Source organism: Melanostigma gelatinosum (genome assembly GCF_949748355.1).
Source record: "Melanostigma gelatinosum genome assembly, chromosome: 16".
NCBI lineage: Eukaryota > Metazoa > Chordata > Actinopteri > Perciformes > Zoarcidae > Melanostigma > Melanostigma gelatinosum.
The window spans coordinates 17697802-17712953 of NC_136649.1; the positions used below are offsets into that span (position 1 = coordinate 17697802).

Genomic DNA, 15152 nt, shown 5'->3' on the forward strand with positions numbered 1-15152 from the left:
TAAATAGCATTGCAGGAAAGAGAAAAATACATATCTTCTAGGGGTGTAACTGTTCACAAAATTCACGGTTAGGTACGATACAGTGGAGCCACGGTTCGGTACAGTAGAAAACTATAAATGCCAGAGAAATGTACTTGATTTTAAAATATATTTATTCATCACAACATCATAAAGTTATTCTTTGACTTTGAACAATGATGGAACTATACCTGAGTGACTCATCTTCTGGGGTGTCTTCTTAGCAACACATAAGCATAAAAAACAAAAACTGCTCCTTAATGTTATGTAGTATTGTTACTTACATCTTGCTTACATCTTGTATTGTTACTTACATCTTGCAAAATAGATTTTTAATCTCAATGGCACTACCTGGTTAAATAAAGGTTTGAAAAAAAAAACGTATTCAAACGTATTCGGTTCGTCATGCGTACCGAACCGTGAGCCTCGTACCGAACGGTTCAATACGAATACGCGTATCGTTACACCCCTAATATCTTCTGTAATCAAATAAAAGACCTCAGAACAAATTAATTAAGACCGAAGAAACTGAGTAAACATAGGAACCTGAAATTGCTTTGTGTATCTTTCCCATAGTAAATTTGCATCTTTGCTCATATGACAAACATGCCTCTACTATTTGGTGTGTTGAGAAAAACACACTGCACATGGACATTGCAACAATTGATTTATTTTTGCAACAAAAAGTTTCATAAAGAAAACCAAAACAAGTAATGTGCTGTTAGATCAAACACAGTCCATCCTCACCAAATCAAAGCTCACTGTTTTTGATGGACATCAAAGGAAAGTCATATTAAAACAGGAAACGTTGTCTATTTACAGGTCCAGCTCAGTTGTAGAAATGTTAAAACCTTGGAGCACCATAGTCATCAGGCATCCGTTCAATATTGTACCTGTATGAAAAAAAAATAATAAACAGAAACAATCAGTATAGCTGTGTTTTTAATGAAAAATAAACATTTTATGCAAAAAAAAAAAAAAGGCACACAGATAAAAGCTGCCATATATTCAAAGCAAACGTTGAAATAGTGTTACCTGTGGTTTGAGATGTACATGATGGGTACGCCGGGGATCTTCCTGATTCTTCTCTTCAGATCTCTGTCCACAGTGGCCAGGATGTAACACTTGTGCTGTGGATATACATTTATGTAATTGATATAAACTTAAGCACCAAAACTACAACGCGCAACATGACATACATTTACCCACTATAATTACACAACGACTTGTTTAAATTATTATCAATTACACCTGTGCTTCTTCTGCTATGGCAAGCCAAAATGTCTGCTGTGAAAAAAGACCATAACTTAACATATTGTGGCGTTCACCATGTATCACACGGTGTACATTTGTTTATCGACAGTATTGAAAATAACTGACATACAGGATACGTTAACTGTTAATAATCATACAACAGTATTAACATAGTAATAACATAATAGTAACATGAAAAACTCATACAACAACTGACCAGTGAAGCATATTACCTGTGTCACCCGTTGGACTAAACAGTCATCGGCATATGTCCCCTTGTGTGTGCACGGCAAACGTTCAAACCTCGGATCCTTGGCTATCCTGCAAATACAAAAAAAGCAAAATATGTAATTATAGGGTCACTTGTGAATTTATAAGTTCATACTCCTAAGTGCAGCTTTATATTCAGCAGCTTGTACCTGAGTGCAACTCTGTACTTCATCCCGAGCTTTTCGATCTCAGCCATCACACAGTCTGTGATACATGGGATACCTGGATTGGATAAAATTGCAGAAAAAATGTTTTTATTGTGAATTATCATGACATATATATATATATATATACTGCAATAATTACATTGAGAAAATGGTTATAATCATCATTAATATTGACAAGTCTTTACATTTTGCATACAGGCAGTCCATCATAGACTGAACAATGTCCAGTTTGGCCTTGATGGAGAAGTTGATGAAATTGGTGTCTACTAGAATGTGGTACGGTGGACCAAGCTGAGTATTGTACTGGAAGAACAGGCATGATGGGTACTTTGTCCTGCAAGAAAAATTGAAAATAAATCAAAGAGCCATCCACCTCAAGTTCTTCATCATCTTATTGAAACGTTTGTGTTGCAAACTTACACTTCTCTCTGCTTCAGCTCTGAGGGATCTTTCTTCTTCATCTTCTCTTTTCCTTTAGCTCGGTCTTTCTCTTTTCTACAAAGCAAACAAGGAGTTATGGTGCTTGCAAAGCCTTTAAAGATCCCCGCATACTGTAACTATTCATGTTTGGTTTTGTAAAAAGGGAATGGCGATATATTGTGCAGTTATTTTATATAGCGTGGGACTCCAACCCCGCCTCGGGACTCTAACCCGGCCTCTCTGAGGTCTGAATTCAAAGTGCTTCACATAAAACCATTAAAAGCATCAAAACATAACGCAAAAGAAAAGGAGATTTAACAGCAATTAAGAACAGTGTAAGAAATAAAATGCAGTAGTAAAATGCAGAAATGCAGGAAATTGATTAATATATTAATTGAATGTGGTTCAATTAAAGGCAGCAGCAAACAGAAAGGTCTTCAATCTTGCTCAGCAGACCTGCAGCTTTCTGGGACTTTTTCCAGATATGTGGAGCAGAAAAACTGAACGCTGCTTCTCCATGTTTAGTTCTGACTCTGGGAACAGAAAGACCGGACCTGAGGGGTCGGGATGGTTCATAAGGTAGCAGCAGATCAGAGATGTATTTTGGCCCTAAACTATTCAGTGCTTTGTAAACCAACAGCAGGATTTTAAAGTCAATTCTTTGTTGGACAGGAAGCCAGTGCAAAGACATCAGAACTGGGGTGATGTGATCCACCCTCCTGGTCTTAGTGAGGACTCGAGCTGCAGCGTTCTGAATCAGCTGCAGCTTTCTGACGGACTTTTTACAGAGACCTGTAAACACACCGTTACAGTAGTCCAGTCTGCTGAAGATAAATGCGTGGACAAGTTTTATCAGATGAACAAAGCTTACGAATAAGACAGTTTAACTGACTCGTGATAGAAAACAGAGAGCAATTGTGAAAACTCACAGTCTGTTGTCTTTCAGACTGATCATTCTCTTCATGACAGCAAACTTCTTTGTTTTCCGCTTGCCCTAGAATGAACAAGGTAAAACACAGAAACTGATTACGACCAACACTTTATAGCAGCTTTCGTTTTATAGCAGCACTGGTGAAACACAAGCTCCGATGATTATACAAAACATCAACTTGCATCTCTCAAAGCCTAACGTTTCATCATTGAAAAACTAAACTGAACATTATTGAAGCTTTCCTTTAGATAGGAAGTCAACTCATGCCGTTAACACCAACTACCAGTAGTTACAAAACAAACACTACGAAGCTAACTCGGGCTACATTCACGGTTCCAACCTTTTAAGGAGAGCAATACCATTTAAACTCTATTAATGTTGGATTGATACATCTCTATTATATATGTAAACGAATAAAGGATTCCTTTCAGTGGCTCATGTTGTAAGTGTAACGTCAGGTAAATTAAGACGCTTGGCTAGCTAAGTTAGCTCAGTGGCTTGCCTGCTAAAAAGCTTCAACACCAAATTAGTATTATACAAAATAGCATATAAGCGATGTCAATCATCAAGACAGTCGTGGTGTAACGCAGTTAGAGATCACATACCATGGTTTATATTTGAATCACAGGTCTGAGTGGATTTAGCTCCTTTTCCCCTCGTGTACTGTGGAGATGCGATTACCTGTGACGTAATCAAAACTCGACACGTTTTCTGCGCATTTTCCGGCTGCTAAGCTAATGCCCAACAGACGAAGGTAGCTGCAGTGTTTAACATAATATATTAACTATACTTGTATGCTTGCAATTCTGGTTTGTGTTGCTGTGTAATTTAAAGCGGTGTCTTGTGAACGCGTTGTGACGTGCATATTGATAACCGCCACGGGTTGGCGACAAGCTTCCTGAAATTTCGTTGACATTGTTGGCTAGCTGCTAGCATTGCGCTGTGGTTCGCCAGTTCATGCTACTGTAGCAGTTTGTCGGCACGATACATTAGCCTCCAGCTTTACTCAGCGATCCAGGTGACAATAGACCAGAGAGGATTTAGGATATTGCAGTTAGCCGGTTTATGTTCCGCACCCGGTGTTCTGTGGTTTCTCAAAACGTCATTCAAGCAACTGTCCGGTAAAGTTACCTAAAGCTGACCTTTTGGTAGCTTATTCAATTAGCTTTGTGGTTGTTTATAACGGTGGATGACATTTTGAACCGTTTTGACACCTGAGCTACCACGTATGGAGTTCATTCAGCACCATCACCTGGACTGTTGTTGTTGGATTGGATTAAGTTAATTAATTACACTTTATCTGACCGGGCTTCTTTGATACTTCGGGCCAAACAGAGGCTGGTGAGAGCGTTATGACCGTTCTTTAGCCAAGTTGTTCATGCATATTTCAGTGCTGTTGATTACATGCAATGTTATTCTCCCATCAGCCACCACTTCTCCCAAGCTGACACTTAAATATTCATGTTTTCGTGACAAAGCAGTTTATTGTGCAGCTCCTCCTAGGCGTGCTAATGTCCCGTCTGTTTGACCAATTTCCTCTTTTAAATGCATTAGTTTAAATTTAAACTTTTAGTTATTTTATTTTTGGTCTGGCCGTCTTCAGCTTAAGCAGTTTCTCTCCAATTGTAGGAAACTCGACTTGCCCCCCTCCCTGGTGAGTGGCAGTTTTTCTTTGAGCGCTGAGGGTCTGAGTGAAGGCTGAAAGATGGTCTGATGGACTGCCGCTTCTTCCTGACCTTCCTCTTCTGCTCAGTGTTGTGGATCTTCTTCTGGGAAGTGCGCTGGAAGAAAGGAAAAGAGAGTCAGATTGAGGAATGGCTCCAAGGACATAGCCTCTCTCAATACAGGCACCTATTCGAAGGTCAGTGTCTCCCAGTCACCCTCACTTGAGATGCACGTGGCCGTCACAGCGTAGAAGTCTGGTTGGTGGTCTGATCCTCTGCGAAGTAAGCAGCTGACACTTCTGCTAGATGGGTCATGACGTAACACTTTCTGGTTCGGATGATTTCTCTAACCACAAGCTCATCCAGTACCTTCCAGAGCTTTTGCAGAAATACCAAGTACAAGTTTAATGTCTAACTGGACTTAAACTTGTTTAATGCAAGAAGATTGTGTTGTTTATTAGTTTGACCCTGGTCAGTTTTTTGGTTTTATCCCTTTTCAGGCTTATGAGATGCATGTGGCATGCACGGACAATCAGCCCGGGTTTAACTGTTTGCTATAATAGACTTTCATCAGTATTTAAAGCCTGTGCTGGGGCAGTACTGAGGCTGATTTGTTGGCCTGCATGTGATCGGGGGATTTTGATGTGCTGTCCATGTGTCATCTAGATGTACAGACACTGGAGGAACTGAGTCTGAGTGTACTGAGCCGTCTGGAAGAGGTGGTGAAGGAACAGCAGCGCTGGAGGGAGATTGCGAAGGCCCACATCCAGCTGCTCCGAGACTTTGCCTTCCAGGAGTGGCTCTGCTCCATGAACCTGGGGCACTATTACCATACGTAAGCAATAGAAAGAGCTTCACTCGAACATGCTTTTCTTTTCCGGAGACAATTTCTTGTTGGCATGCCATAAATGTCTTTAGTTTTTCCTAAATGCCTCAAACTGGTTATCTGGTAACTTTGATGCCAGTCAACACAAGGCTATATTCATAGATGTCCACTTGAGGGCAGCCTCTCCATTCATGGCCGGCTGCGTTTGCTGACACTGAGCTGTGGAGGCTGCAGTGTTTCAGAGGGTCACTGCAGTAAAAAGTATTCTTCCGAGACCGTTTGTGTGAGACCCTGCAGCGATGCAGATGTTTATGTACGTGCGTTTGGGTGCTCTCTGTTGATGCAGGCAGTGATGAGTAGTTATCGAAATGATGCATCAGTCAACAAGGTCAACCCGTGTGTCTCAGGCACATAGTCACATCACATCATGTATTTAAGGGAAACACTTCTGATCTTCGTAAACGGACACTGTGTCACATTTCTGAAGGTCGTGTCCGTCGCGCTATCGCTCCCTCCCAATGCCGCTTTGATGGATTGGACTTTAAACCTTTTATTGACAACACAATTATGATTATCTTCATTCAGTCATTCAGTGACAAACTGTGTAGTAACAGACGAGGATCTTCGCACTCGTTTGTTGCCTAAAAATACACCGTAAATGGGGATTGGTTGCAGATTCACACAAGCCTCTCGTTACTTCTCAGAAAAATAGTGTAATTATATATAAGATGATAAAGTAGATACAATTATATACTTGAATATCTCTTTTCATTATCACTCGCAAACAGTGTAGATAAGCAAACTGGACGCAGCAGCATGCTGGTGAATAAAATGTGGATAGGAAATGTGTTTTTAAAATGAAAAGTTGCAACATTATGTTTGAGTTTGAATGGTTACAACCGTTTGTCTCCTAAGCTAATCATGTTTCTCTGCTGTGCTCATCTAGTCCTTTCCCTGTAATAAAACCTCACAGTGTGAAGGCTTTGTGAAACATGCCGCGCCGTCTCGCTACACCCTGTTGACCTAACTGACGAGTTTAGCTGATAACATTGAGGTTACTTTTGGACAGAGTCGCACAAAAACTACTGTTTGTTTGGTGTGTGGGACAACCTGTTGTGTGCAGTCAGCAGTATTATAGGCGCGGCGTTAACAGTCGTGTTCGGGTTGTATTTATGTAGGCTGTACTTATAAAGCAATTGAGCATTGCTACCATTCCCGTCAATGATCTGCTTCACATACTTTCACTTTTGTTTTCCACTGCAGACTGAAGAAGTTGCGTTGTATGAATCTGGATGATCTGGCTCACTTCGACAGTCAGCTGCAGCTGTCTCTAGCTGGCTGGGGATACGACTACGAGGACTACATCAAGTTGTCCACGGGCATCAAGATCCTCCAGAACTCCAGGGGGAGTCGCGACCAGGACTACGAGATCCGGCTGGTACACAGCCTCGCTGTGAGGCGTCTGAATGAGAAGTGGACAGTTGGTGAGATCCTGATCATTTTCTGCCTCAAGACCGCTTTCAGTTTGGGGCTGCTTTTCCACAGCGGCAGATTATTAAAAGGCATTTTGAGACCAGATGTAAATGTTAGATGGTTGTGCCGTTGGTAAGTTTTGCCAAGTGTTGTTACTACAAGAGTCACTTATCAGTTTATCGTAGCTCAAGTGTTGTAATGGAGAAGTTCAGTGTTGCTTCATCTCTGTGTACAGCCCAACAGCAGATTGTTTTTCTGTCTCTTTCTCTCACAAAAACACGACATTCCTTCACATTGAGGATAAATGTTGGGTTGTATAAAACCATTTTTTTTGTCACTTTACACTTGATATAGTGATGCTGATGTCCATCCTGGGGTTTAAACAATATCTTAAGGAAAGAAAGTAGAAGCATAACAATGTAACCAGCAGGCTCAGAGCAGGAAGTGTGGATTGTCTTAATTCTCTTTATTCATCGGTACAATGTCCCATTGTCTTCTCAGCGGGAGCTCTCCTATTTGGCTGTACTGTGGCGCTGTGCTTCTTGATAAGGGACCTCATGTTTTACGTGATTGGTGAGTCCTGTGTGAGCTGTTTGAGGGTTTTGGTCTGAGGGTTATGCTGGCACATAACTCAATCTTTCTGTTTCTGCATGCACCGTGAGGCAGTGCGACCGGTTTTAACAATTGCTTTGTAGTACTTGTATAGCCTAATTATAGCCGTAAACCTGAGTCAAACTTTGAACTTTGCTCTGTTTCTTTGTGATGAATCAACTTATTTCAAAAGCAGATAAATACCTTGCATTTATTTGCAAACAACTTACCTCCTCCTTCCCTTCTTTCGACAGGTGGAATTACTGTTTCCATCATAGCGTTTGTCTTCACCATCAAGTTCCTCTGTGAGCTTGCAGCGCGGGTTGTCAGCTTCCTGCAGAATGAGGATCCAGGGCGACGGGGCGACCGCAGCATCTACGACTATGTCCGGGGAAACTACCTTGACCCACGTTCCTGCAAGGTGTCTTGGGATTGGAAGGAACCACAGGAAGTGGGGCAGACCATGAGCTTCAGAGTCCAGGTAATACTTGACTCCTAATGTGCCGAAGCGAAAGCCGTACCGTACCTCTTGTTTCTAGTGTAATCGTCTGAATATTTGGTCGGCAAAACTATATTAAGAAGTGTGAAATTGACTTGTTGTGGTCTCTTTTGTGCTTCTGTCTTCTCAGCTGTTCTATAAGAACGGCCAGCCTTTTCCGGCCCACCGGCCCGTGGGGCTGAGGGTCAACATCACACACATCGAATTGGCTCTGGACATCCCTGTTACACAGGAGGTTCTGCAAGAACCAGAGTCCAATGTAGTGAAAGTGGCCTTCACTGTGCGCAAGGCCGGACGCTACGAGGTTGCTGTCAAGCTCGGCGGCCTCAATGTGGCCTACAGCCCTTATTACAAGATATTTCAGCCAGGTGTGACATCTGTGTGTTTTACATCCAACTCGTATTTCGCTGCATGCGATTATTGATTTGATACGTTTGTGTTGCTGATCGAGTAATCGTCTGTTCTTTTATCCACCTCAGGTACAGTTGTCCCATCCAAAACCAAGATAGCCTACCATTTCTCCACCCTGGTGCTAACTAATGGCCAGCAGCACACTTTGCAGATTGAGCCCAGAGACGAGTACGCGAACCCCACCAGTAACTCCACATCTCTCACAGACGAAGCCAACTACAGTGTCCATGTGCACTCTGTAAGGGAACAAACCTCCACTTCTATCATCCAGTGTGCTGTACTGTGTGACTATGACTTAAAAAATAAAAAGCCAGCATTTCTGTTTCTGCTCCCAAATTGCACAGTCCACTAGCTTTAAGGTTCTGAGCTGGGATTCATTTCAGTTTTTCCTGTTCTCGCAGCTGGGCACGGTGGACGATGACGGTGTGGAGGAGTACTACAGTAAGTCGGTGAAGCTCAACAAGCAGCAGTGCCAGGTTCTGCTGAGACTGACTCTGAGGAAGACGGGCTGTTTCAGGGCCCGCATCTCCTACAAGGACCAGCCGCTCAGCAACGGAGAATTTGACATTATTGTTCTCAGTGGTGAGCGGCCTTGTACACGCAGAAGAAAAGCACGGCACGAAAATGCAGTGTACTGCAGCCTGATACTCATACTCTTCATTGCATATTACAGAGAATGAGAAGACCTGTGTGGAGAAGAATGTGTCTACTCCAGGCATAAGTATCTACTTCGAGGCGTACCTTTACAGCAATGGGAACTACAGTTCTTCATGGCAGTTGCCAGCCTCCTCTTTACTGGCCCCCCAGAGGAGGCCCTCCATGGGAGAAGAGGAGGACGAGCACGACTCTCCTGTGGAGGGACAACCTGAGAAGGTCAAGAAACCAAAAAAGGTCTACTGTTACATATCGCCAAAGGTAAGTGGCCCCGCGTATAATCGTCAATTAGTAGGATTTCTCTTAACTTTTGAGTAAGACATGCTGTACTTGAGAGAACTCACCACACGTTCATGTACGAGGATGCTGACTCAGACTTTTATGCCAAACAGCAACTATCCGTGAAGGAGTTCTACCTGAAAATTATCCCATGGCGCCTTTTCACCTTCCGAGTATGTCCGGGAACGAAGGTAAGCAGACGTTGTGTCAGAAGCCCCGGAGAACAGGCCGCTTTGATGTGATCTGGCAGTCTCACAGTCATCTTGCGCTCTCCTTTCAGTTCACCTATCACGGTCCTGACCCGGTTCACAAGTACCTAACTCTAGTGGTGGACGACGGGATACAGCCTCCTGTGGAGCTCAGCTGCAAAGACAGGAACATCATGGCTGCCACCTTCATTCGCTTCCTGCACAAGAACATCGGTTGGTTTCAGTCTTGAGCTGCACTCGGTAAATACTGTCTCTTTGTGGAGACCGGCGCAGTAATTTGACGGTGTTGACCACACAGGTGGCTCTGAGACGTTCCAAGACAAGGTGAACTTCTTCCAACGTGAACTCAGGCACATGCACTCCAAGAGACCTCGCACCAAGATCTGCCTAAAAATCACCCGACACTCCATCCTGGACTCGGTGAGCGCTGCTTTACTGCACTGTGAAAACAGCCATGTGATCATAACAATCGCCATGATATTGACCCTCTCGTTTGTCTGTCGCTCAGTCCCTAAAGGCTACGAAGAACTTCTCTTTGTCGGACTGGAGTAAGAACTTTGAGGTCGTGTTTCAGGATGAGGAAGGTAAACAACACATGTGAATATAGCTGAGGAGGCTTCATGGTGTCCTCAGTGTGTGTTAAGTCGAGGAGTTCTAATTCAGAAATTGAACATTTTTGCTGTCGCAGCAAGCTCTTAAAACACACCTTTCTCTGCAGCTCTGGACTGGGGAGGTCCTCGCAGGGAGTGGTTTGAGCTGGTCTGTAAGACCCTCTTTGACACCTCCAACCAACTGTTCACCCGCTTCAGCGACAACAGCCAGGGCCTGGTGAGTTAGTCTTTGTGCCGTCTTCCACATTCAAAACCGCTTATCTTGTCAGAAAAGTAAAATCTGAGTGCTTTCAACTTCGTTTTCCAGGTGCACCCAAACGCTGAGCGGCCAACCCACCTGCGTCTGAAGATGTACGAGTTTGCGGGTCGCGTCGTAGGGAAGTGCCTGTACGAGTCGGCCCTGGGCGGGGCCTACAAACAGCTGGTCCGAGCTCGCTTCACGCGTTCCTTCTTGGCCCAGATCATTGGCCTCAGGATGAACTACAAGGTATGGAGCACAGCACATTCCCACAGAAAATATGTTTTCCTCGGACGATGGAAGGTTTTCATTGTTTACTTTAAGTTGTCAGCTGGTCGGTCTCATCAACTTCTCAACATTCCTCACAAAGCCAATAAACCTGATTTGTTTTTTGGCGTGATTTATTTCATGGAAAACAAGCCGGCGTGTGTTTTGCTGTTAATCCAACTTCTTAAGATTTCAAAGCTTGAGAACGAAAGCCAACCCAATCATCTTTCTATACTGCCATCAAGATGACTAAATGCCGTGTTTATTTAAAAAAAAAAAAAAAAAAAACGCCATCTTCCTGTGTTCTCGTTTTATTTTACACACACAGTACTTTGAGACGGATGACCAGGAGTTCTACAAAACTAAAGTCTGCTTCATCCTAAACAATGACGTGAGTGAAATGGATTTGGTGTTCGCCGAGGAGAAGTACAGCAATTTGGGACAGCTGGAGAAGGTGAGGCAACACTCTGGAAATGAACCTCCCCGTTTTACCCTGATGTAATTTCACAGGAGAAAGGAGGAATAAACCAAACAAAATAAACCACATTGCTCTTTTGGCAAGCGCCTTTCGGATGCAAGACGGGGAGTTTGCTGTTTGGCTCTTTTTTACGTCTGCTCTTCGACATTTAAACTACTGCGCCACATGTTCTCTTGCAGGTGGTGGAGCTAATATCAGGGGGATCTCAGATCGCTGTCAACAATGAGAACAAGATGCATTATCTCAACCTGCTGGCCCAGTACAGACTAGCCAGCCAGGTGAGAGAGGAGGTGGAACACTTCCTGAAAGGTGAGGACACTAGCACAGCTACAGTCTGCCACGTTTCCTTTGCCAAGTCCTCTCATGTGAGATCTCCGGTAATGTGCTTGTAATTAGTGTAATTTCCTGTTCCATTGCAGGTTTAAACGAAGTGGTTCCAGAAAACCTGCTCGCCATATTTGATGAGAATGAGTTGGAGGTATGTGTGACGATTGTGGGACAATCCTGTTGATCTTTAAACCACTGCTGGGTAATTGTTTGTTTTCCTTTTTTTTTTAAATCTCTTCAGCTGTTGATGTGCGGCACCGGTGATATAAACGTGCAGGACTTCAAGGCCCATGCCGTGATCGTCGGAGGATCGTGGCACTTCAGAGAGAAAGTACGTGACGGGAACTGCGTCCCTCTGTTTTCTACCAACAGCAGCCCACCGATCAAACTGTCTGAGCGTCGTTGCTTTTCTCTTTTTACGAGCAGGTGATGAAGTGGTTCTGGGCCGTGGTGTCCAGCTTCACCCAGGAGGAGTTGGCGCGACTGCTACAGTTCACCACGGGCTCCTCTCAGCTGCCCCCCGGGGGATTCAACACCCTCTGCCCCTCCTTCCAGATCATCGCTGCCCCCACACACAGCACCTTGCCCACCGCACACACATGGTGAGTAGGACAACACCGGCAGATTCACTCAAAGGAGGAGACTTGAGGCTTCAGCGACGGCAATGTCAGTCAGTTAATCGATGGCGTTTTCCATCCAGACTGATCTCAATGACAACTACTTTGATGGAAGTCTTTTTTAAAGTCATTTATGGTCCCCAGAGGATGAAATATACAGATTTTGGTATTAACGTTTTCATGTTCATGGTGGAATATCTGATGGATTGGCTCAAAAATTCACGTAGAAATTCATGGTTCCAAGATCATGTATCCTAATGAGTTTGGTGAACCCCTGACTTTCCTCTAGCATCATTATCAAGTCAAAATTCCAAAGAATAATTTAATAAAAGGTGATTTTGGCCACAGAGGAATCACTCCTCAGGCTGGGAAATACTTACAAGAAAGTTATTGTTGGTCTTTTCATTGGATTCATTTAGAAGAAAAACACATTTTGAATGTTTAGATCCTCAAATGTTTCAATTATATGTGACAATGAGCTTAATCTAGAAAAGTTACATGAATGCTTTATTGGGATCTAAACATCAGCTGACTCTCTGTTGTCCAATTGTCTGTCTAGCTTTAACCAGCTGTGCATCCCTACGTACGACTCTTATGAGGAGCTGCACAAGCTGTTGAAGCTGGCCATCAGCGAGGGCAGCGAGGGCTTCGGCATGCTCTGACTCGTACAGGAGGAGAGCAGAGAACCACCCAGACTCCCCATGGATCCTCTCTCAGGACGAGGGGGCATTACAGGACGTCCCAGGAGGCTGTCCTGAAAACTGGAACTCTACATATGAACTCTAGTGCTACTGTATGTATATAAAATATCTCTTTTGTAAAAAAAAAAGGAAACTAGGAACTTCTGGCAAAATGGTATGGTTTAGACTAGCTGTGTTTCTAAATGCTAAAGTTTGCTTAGTTTTATAGGTTTGAAAGACAAGTTATGCTTGAGCAAAGGCCTTGAGTATTACTTCATAACTGCTTCTTTTGCAAACTGAGGAACACTTAAGTGCGACAGCGGCCTACGTGTGATGTGGTCGACCGCTACAGCACTTTGGCCTTAATCGATCAGGGACTGATGTGTGTCTGTAAATATATACTATTACTCTTTTATTCCAATACTTGTACATACCAGTGTGTATACATTGGTTTTCATCTTATTTCCTTTTTGCTTTGACGTTTAGGGAGAAGGGATTTCTTTATCGTTGCACGTTTGATGGGTTTGGATCATATTTTTTTTTTTTCTCTAAGAAGGAATGGGTTTTAAAAGAAGCCAAGTAATTTCTATTGTTTATACATGTTTTTAACTTATTGTTGAAACTCTGTTTGCCTGGAGTTGTAAATGTTTTTGTTGTGTTTTTGTTTTTTTTAACCTGCCTTATTCATGCCCTTTGCATCTGATTGTATCCAGAGACGTGCATAGCTGAGAGAAGCATAGGCGGCAATACTAAGTAAAAGCTTGATTATAGCATTTCTACCAGTACATGCCGGGGTCACTGTGGATGTTGGGGAGAGCCCATATGTAACAAACATGTCGTTATATATGCTGTATCCACAGCCTGCTATGGGTTTCCCTCCGTGTCTCCTATGCCACCTTTTCCTTCCTCCTTAAACCTATAGTGGTAAAGCCTACTCACAGTCTGTGCATAGCTGCCTCCTTCCAGTCCTGTAACCTTTATCCATATTATCCCACCTCTTCAGTAAACCCAAGCATCATATCAGTGGACATTATGTCCCCGATTGTTCTTCTTTGTTGCTGTCAAACAAATTCATTTTAATGTTGTTGGTATTGTCAATATCCTGAGCCAACGGAGTTGTTTTCGCTCTTTTTGTTGCCGTTCATAATTGTGTAGCAATTTCTTTTTGCTTTTCCAGAGTTTACATGTTCAGTAGCCATTTTGTACTAGTGTGTGTGTGTGTGCTGCCAGTCGTAGGGTTTGTAGAGTGTTTAGGTGAACGCATTGTTTAGATTCAGAAGCAAAAAAAGAAAAAGTTATGATTCATCTCAATAGTATTACATCCCCCACAGAGCACTCTGGGTCCGGTCTCGTCACATTATTCTCACAGTCGGCAGTAAACGCTCGACTTGGCCACAAAGAGATTTCACTTCGTTATTGCTGAACGGCAAAGACGTCACGTGTTGACTGTAGTTGCAGCAGGTTGGGATTTGTTTGCGTCGACGCGATGTTTGACGCTTTAGCAGCTGGCCTCTTACATTGTTGAGAGGTTTATAAGAGGGTCTGTGGATTTGTGTTTGTTTGGCTTGTGCAGTGTTGACCCGATATACTGACGACAGTGGAAAAAGTGCTGATAGAAATGTTTCATGAAGGGTGTGTTTCCAGCACCAGTACCAATGGCCGATATCATATTTACGAGAAGTAAATGTAGTTCAAGTATTACACGCGTTAGCTGTTCCATTAGATATGTCCACTATAAACCAATATGAAGGAGCTCTGTCCTGTAGTTTTATGTTCTTGTTTAATGTTTTGATTTTCATGAGCATATAATACTCAGTTTTATGTCTGGGTTAGATGACCCGAGTGTGACCTTTAGCAATGTAGATATTGTGAAATATTTGCCTCTGACTTTAACGCTGAGATACTCTTTTCTTTCCTTTCTTTTTAAATGACAAGCCTCTGCTGGCGAAAGTTTGAGATTCTCTGCACTGCAGGTCCTTTGTTTATGGGAATAAAACAAAACTGATGGAGTAAATTCTTATCCCTTATCTCACTTTTTGTGCATCATATTTTTGATTGTGTTAAGGACTGCGTAATTACACACAGCCTGCCAACAGTACTTTGAGAGTGGACTAAAGGTGTGCTCAACATAATTAAGAAGTTTTTTCCTTTACTCCATGTTTAAAGACATGTATGCCTTGTAACGACTCATCACTCGTAGCACTATTTTCTTACATGGGACAAAATCTTTGATGAAAAGAGAGATACATTTTTATTTTTATTGTCTAT

General features: G+C 42.9%; 2 protein-coding genes across 2 annotated transcripts; one reads left to right on the forward strand and one right to left on the reverse strand.

Moving 5' to 3' along the window:
* Positions 1–668: 668 nt before the first annotated feature.
* fcf1 (FCF1 rRNA-processing protein) lies at positions 669–3743 on the reverse strand. The gene is made up of 8 exons (XM_079286233.1): positions 3666–3743; positions 3059–3123; positions 2130–2204; positions 1895–2043; positions 1692–1764; positions 1506–1593; positions 1054–1148; positions 669–911 (listed from the first exon to the last, which is right to left on the reverse strand). Exons 1-8 carry the CDS (start codon positions 3666–3668, stop codon positions 863–865), a joined length of 597 nt encoding a protein of 198 aa, XP_079142359.1. The 5' UTR covers positions 3669–3743; the 3' UTR covers positions 669–862.
* Positions 3744–4717: 974 nt separating this feature from the next.
* arel1 (apoptosis resistant E3 ubiquitin protein ligase 1) lies at positions 4718–14866 on the forward strand. The gene is made up of 21 exons (XM_079287364.1): positions 4718–4921; positions 5391–5559; positions 6814–7034; positions 7525–7596; positions 7869–8095; positions 8244–8481; positions 8593–8762; positions 8926–9106; positions 9198–9439; positions 9571–9648; positions 9738–9879; positions 9965–10086; positions 10175–10250; positions 10385–10494; positions 10585–10764; positions 11111–11236; positions 11440–11569; positions 11680–11738; positions 11829–11918; positions 12014–12189; positions 12764–14866. The coding sequence occupies exons 1-21, from the start codon at positions 4774–4776 to the stop codon at positions 12864–12866; spliced, it is 3060 nt and encodes a 1019-aa protein (XP_079143490.1). The 5' UTR covers positions 4718–4773; the 3' UTR covers positions 12867–14866.
* Positions 14867–15152: the final 286 nt, after the last annotated feature.